Source organism: Chaetura pelagica, unplaced genomic scaffold (genome assembly GCF_000747805.2).
Source record: "Chaetura pelagica isolate M959 unplaced genomic scaffold, ChaPel_1.0 scaffold963, whole genome shotgun sequence".
NCBI lineage: Eukaryota > Metazoa > Chordata > Aves > Apodiformes > Apodidae > Chaetura > Chaetura pelagica.
The window spans coordinates 577,249-582,705 of NW_009952705.1; the positions used below are offsets into that span (position 1 = coordinate 577,249).

The 5,457-nt window shown below is 61.8% G+C and overlaps 1 protein-coding gene across 1 annotated transcript in view; it reads left to right on the plus strand.

Moving 5' to 3' along the window:
* The window catches only part of KAT2A (K(lysine) acetyltransferase 2A), an 8,114-nt gene extending 3,692 nt beyond the window's left edge, over positions 1–4,422 (plus strand). The window contains exons 3-19 of the mRNA XM_009994194.1: positions 6–57; positions 135–280; positions 595–684; positions 829–1,010; positions 1,204–1,395; positions 1,482–1,588; positions 1,706–1,813; positions 1,899–2,035; positions 2,147–2,355; positions 2,426–2,552; positions 2,654–2,764; positions 2,840–2,983; positions 3,268–3,382; positions 3,495–3,531; positions 3,685–3,748; positions 3,923–4,007; positions 4,229–4,422. Coding sequence (XP_009992496.1) covers positions 6–57; positions 135–280; positions 595–684; positions 829–1,010; positions 1,204–1,395; positions 1,482–1,588; positions 1,706–1,813; positions 1,899–2,035; positions 2,147–2,355; positions 2,426–2,552; positions 2,654–2,764; positions 2,840–2,983; positions 3,268–3,382; positions 3,495–3,531; positions 3,685–3,748; positions 3,923–4,007; positions 4,229–4,422 — 2,100 coding nt within the window. The remainder of the gene's footprint in view (positions 1–5; positions 58–134; positions 281–594; positions 685–828; positions 1,011–1,203; positions 1,396–1,481; positions 1,589–1,705; positions 1,814–1,898; positions 2,036–2,146; positions 2,356–2,425; positions 2,553–2,653; positions 2,765–2,839; positions 2,984–3,267; positions 3,383–3,494; positions 3,532–3,684; positions 3,749–3,922; positions 4,008–4,228) is intronic.
* Positions 4,423–5,457: the final 1,035 nt, after the last annotated feature.

Below are 5,457 nucleotides of genomic sequence, written 5' to 3' on the forward strand. Positions count from 1 at the left end.
TGCAGCAGCCAGTGACCAACCTGAGCGAGCCTTGCCGGAGCTGCAGCCACGCACTGGGTAACCCCCTGGGACCCCCGGGAGGGGCAGTGGTGCCCACTCACCCCCTGGCCTCACTGGCTTTCTCCCCACTGCAGCAGACCACGTGTCCCACCTGGAGAACGTCTCAGAGGAGGAGATCAACCGGCTGCTGGGCATGGTGGTGGATGTGGAAAACCTCTTCATGTCGGTGCACAAGGAGGAGGACACGGACACCAAGCAGGTGTATTTCTACCTGTTCAAGGTGTGTCTGGTGCTGCCTGCATTGCCCAGGGGTTTCTGGGGCTGCTTCCCACTGTCTGTCCTCTGCCTGGGGGCTACAAGTCAACCCACTAGCCTAACCAGAGACCCAGAACAGTGACCCTGCCCCAGAAGCAGCTCTTCTCCCAGCCCTGAATTCCCCTGGTCAGCAGGTTTCCAGGGAAGAACCAGCCATCCTCCAAGCTGGACCTGGCACCTTCCTGGCTGTGTAACTCAGGGCAGCCCCCAGCAACCTCCTGCTCCTGGTGCTCCTGGTTCCAGGAACCTCAGTAAGCACATCCCCTGGTCTTTCCACAGCTCCTGCGGAAGTGCATCCTGCAGATGAGCCAGCCGGTGGTCGAGGGGTCCTTGGGGAGCCCCCCCTTTGAGAAGCCGAACATTGAGCAGGTGGGGCCCTGCCAGATTCCTGCACTGTGCTGATAACTTGTTCTGTGTTTCACTGCTCTTGCATGGTCTCCCCCTTCCTCAGGAGCAGCACTAGGAGGTCTGGTGCAGCACCTGGCCCCCTCCACCAGCCCCTTCTCTCCTCAGGGAGTCCTGAACTTTGTCCAGTACAAGTTCAGCCACTTGCCACCCAAGGAGCGACAGACCATGTATGAGCTCTCCAAGATGTTCCTGCTCTGCCTTAACTACTGGAAGCTGGAGACACCGTCCCAGTTCCGACAGCGCTCTCAGAACGACGATGTGGCCACCTACAAGGTCAACTACACAAGGTGAGGGCAGGAGGGGGTCCAGGCCAGTCAGCTGGGGGGGTCTGCCCGCTCCTGCCATCCCTGCATGGGGCTGACCCCTGACTCAGGGGGCTGAGCCTTGTCCCTGCTCCTAGCAGTGTTGTCCCAGCAGGGATGCAGGTGCTCTGGGGTCACTGTCCCGGCCCTGTTACTGGAGCGTGTCCTTGTCACCTAGGTGGCTGTGCTACTGCCACGTGCCACAGAGCTGTGATAGCCTTCCTCGCTATGAGACCACCCACGTCTTTGGGCGCAGCCTCCTGAAGTCCATCTTCACTGTCACCCGTCGGCAGCTGCTGGAGAAGTTCCGGGTGGAAAAGGACAAGCTGGTGCCAGAGAAACGAACACTGATCCTCACCCACTTCCCCAAGTAGGTGTCCCATGTGCAGGCTCTGGGAGCCTGGAGCCACGGGGCTGTGCCTGCCTGGTGCCAGCCAACATGCTGCTCCCTGCCAGGTTCCTGTCCATGCTGGAGGAGGAGATCTATGGTGAGAACTCTCCCATCTGGGAGGCCGATTTCACGGTGCCGGCCACTGAGGGTGCCCAGCTGGTGTCTCGCCCAGGTATTGTGGGAGCAGCTCCCCCTGCCCGGGGCTGCTGGGTGTGGGTGAGCCTCGACGCTGGTAGGCAGTGTGGTGAACTGATTTCTGGCAGTCATGGGTATTGTTGGTCTCTTCCAGCCACAGTCAGCACCGTCGCTGTGCCCAGTACTCCACTCTTCAGCAAGAAGCTCAGCAACAGCAGCTCTGCTGCGAGCATGGATGCCAGCACCCCAGAGCCCCTGCCAGGTAGGGCCGGACACAGCCCATTGGAGCTGGGACCCTCTTTGAGTCCCTGCTGCTGCTGGAAGTGTCACTTGGCTCCACTCCCCAGGGGAGAAGCGGAAGCTGCCCGAGAGCCTGACGCTGGAGGATGCCAAACGTATCCGGGTCATGGGAGATATCCCCATGGAGCTGGTGAACGAGGTCATGCTGACCATCACGGACCCCGCTGCCATGCTGGGCCCCGAGGTATGGCAGGGGTCGCTGAGGTGGCACCAGTGCTTTCTGGAGCTGCTTTCCTGGTGTTGGGTTCCCCCCGGGGGGTGTGCCAGGGCCAGTGAACCCTCCCATGTCCCCCAGACCAGCCTGCTGTCGGCAAACGCAGCGCGGGACGAGACGGCCCGGCTGGAGGAGCGACGCGGCATCATCGAGTTCCATGTCATCGGCAACTCGCTCTCGCAGAAATCCAACAAGAAGATCCTGATGTGGCTGGTGGGCTTGCAGAATGTCTTCTCCCACCAGCTGCCCCGCATGCCCAAGGAGTACATCACTCGCCTCGTCTTTGACCCGTGCGTGGCTGGGGGGCGTGGGGGGGCCGGTGCGGGGGGTCCCGTCTCACCCTTGCCGTGCTGCCCGCAGGAAGCACAAGACCCTGGCGCTGATCAAGGACGGTCGTGTGATCGGTGGGATCTGCTTCCGCATGTTCCCCACCCAGGGCTTCACAGAGATTGTCTTCTGTGCCGTCACGTCCAACGAGCAAGTGAAGGTGGGAGCAGGGAGGTGGGTGGTGGGCTTGGCAGGGGGGGCTGTGGTGGCTGCAGGGTTGGGGGGCAGCAGGGGCTCCATGTCTCATGGCATCACCACCAGGGCTATGGGACGCACCTGATGAACCACCTGAAGGAGTATCACATCAAGCACAACATCCTCTACTTCCTCACCTATGCAGATGAGTACGCCATTGGCTACTTCAAGAAGCAGGTGGGCTCCTTGGCCAGGGTGGCTCTCCTCAGTCCTCCTGCCCCCCAGCCCCTCCCACTTGCCCTCTCCTTCCAGGGCTTTTCCAAGGACATCAAGGTCCCCAAGAGCCGCTACCTGGGTTACATCAAGGACTATGAGGGAGCGACCCTGATGGAGTGTGAGCTGAACCCCCGCATCCCCTACACTGAGCTCTCCCACATCATCAAGAAGCAGAAGGAGGTACATCCCGTGGGCAGGTGGGCACTGCCAGGTGCTCCCTGCTCTGGCTCCTACCTGCTGAAGGCAGGGTAGAGGTGTGGGGATGGGCCAGCCTTTGGGCACTTGCCTTGAATGTCCTCTGGACAGGCTCACAGGGCAGGGTAGGGACAAGGGCATTTGTGGTGGCCAGAGTTGGCTCCAGCCCTGGGCAGTGGGTGCAGCCAGTGCTCCAGGCCTGTGGGGTCAGAATTTGGCTCCCTGGAGCATTCTCCAGTCCCTGCTCACCTCCCACCTTCCCACCACAGATCATCAAGAAGCTGATCGAGAGGAAGCAAGCACAGATCCGCAAGGTCTACCCTGGCCTGACCTGCTTCAAGGAGGGAGTGCGACAGATCCCCATCGAGAGTGTCCCGGGCATCCGTGAGTCCTGCCAGGGGGCACGGGAAGGGAAGACCTGGAGGAGGGGAGGGTGGGGGGACATTGACTTGATATCCCTGGGGCGGGTGTGGGGACATTCAACTTTGTCTTTTAGGAGAGACGGGATGGAAACCACTGGGGAAGGAGAAGGGGTGAGTGCTGCACGGGGGGCTTGGCTGGGGCTGCTCCCTATTCTGGCACTGGGATGGGGAGGTGTGGGAGTGCTGGGATGGGGAGCAGGGGGGCAGTGAGGTGGGGAAAGGCTGCCCACCCCCAGGCTGATGTGTGCTGGTTTTGTCCTGCAGAAAAGAGCTGAAGGATCCGGACCAGCTCTACAACACCCTGAAGAACCTCCTGGCCCTGCTCAAGGTGCAGGCAGGAGAAGACCCTCCACTCCAGGGTGCCTGTCCCCCTGTCAGCCCTTGGAGCTGCCTGCCTTGTGGGGGACAGGTGGGGTGACCCAGGCACATGGGGAGCAGGACCTCTGTGTGCTGGGGCAGGCCGGGGCTGGCTGCTATAACCTGCCCCCCACCTTCTCCCCAGACCCACCCGAGCGCGTGGCCCTTCATGGAGCCGGTGAAGAAGTCAGAGGCACCGGACTACTACGAAATCATCCGCTTCCCCATCGGTAGGTGGTTGTGCCCAGACCCCTGGGCAGGATGGTGGAGGAAGAGCTGCAGGACCCCAGGGAGGGAGGCTGTGCTGGGGACATGGTTGGGGTGATGGGGTGCTGGCAGCCTTAGGATGGTCTGGAAGAGAGAGGAATGGGTTGGGACCCTCAGTTGGTGTCCAGCTCTATGGCTGGGGGGGGTGGAGGTGTGGGGACACCTGACCCTTCCCCGTCCCCAGACCTGAAGACCATGACTGAGCGCCTGAAGAACCGCTACTATGTCACCAAGAAGCTGTTCATCGCTGACCTGCAGCGCATCATCACCAACTGCCGCGAGTACAACCCACCTGACAGCGACTACTGCAAGTGTGCCAACACCCTGGAGAAGTTCTTCTACTTCAAGCTGAAGGAAGGGGGACTCATTGACAAGTAGGGAGCTGGCCTGGACTCACCTTGGCCACTCAGTCCCCCAGGAAGGACAGGGATGCCCCTGGGACCTGGCCCTGCTCCAGCGGCTGCTGGAGGGTTTCTTGCTGCTGAGCAGCCCAGGGGAGCTGGGTCTTTTCTCAGGCGGGCTGCAGGGAGAGGAGGGAACTGGTGCTTTTATCCCTGAGTTCTCAGCTGCCTGTCTCACAGGGAGGGGCTGCAGTTGCCATGTCAGGGTCTGCCCAGGACAGTGCTGAGTTCCTACCTCTCCCTGGGGGCCAGGAGCCTCCTGGCACCGGCGCTTCCCTCCTCCCCAGGGTTGTGCCTTCTGCCCTGGCTCTCTGCCCCAGGGAAGGGGCACATAAGTGCTTTTGTTTTCTGCTCCTGTCCAGGTGTGGGCAGCCCCTGCCTCTCTTGAATGTATGTGGGGCTCAGCCCTGCCTGCCTGGGTTGTTTCTGGCCCAGGGGCCTGCTGTGAGGGGGGGCTCTGCCTTTGTGTCCCCCAGCTCCTGCTGCCTCTATCAGCTCTTCCTTTCCTCTGGGGCAGGTCTGTACAGCCCCCCTGGCTGCTCCTGTTCCAGCTCCTGGGGCAGAGGGGACGGGGGGGGGGGGGGCCCCTGCAGAGCTGCTCTACCCCCGGGTGGGGGTCAGCTCCTGCTTGCAGCTCCCCCCTCCCTGCCCCCTTCCTGCTGGCTCTGCTCTCCCTGTGCCTCCTTGGCTTTTAGGAGGGGGAGCACAGACCCCAGCACTGACTTATGCCCTCTCTTGCTTGGTTGCCTACTGCCTTGTGTCCCCCCTGTGCTGTCATCGCTCTGTGGGTGCTAGTGATGCTCTGCCGCTCACTGGGGTGGGACCAGCCCCCTCCACCCGTCCCACTTGACAATTGTTTTGTTTGGGGTTTGTTGGGGTTTTTTTTTTTAAATAAATGTCCCTGTGCAGACACTGCTGCGTCCTTGAGCCCGGCCCCGCAGGCGACAGCCGGGGATGCAGGGGGGTGTTTGATTTGGGGAGAGGGGCGGGAGGATGCCGAGAGCGGGGCGGG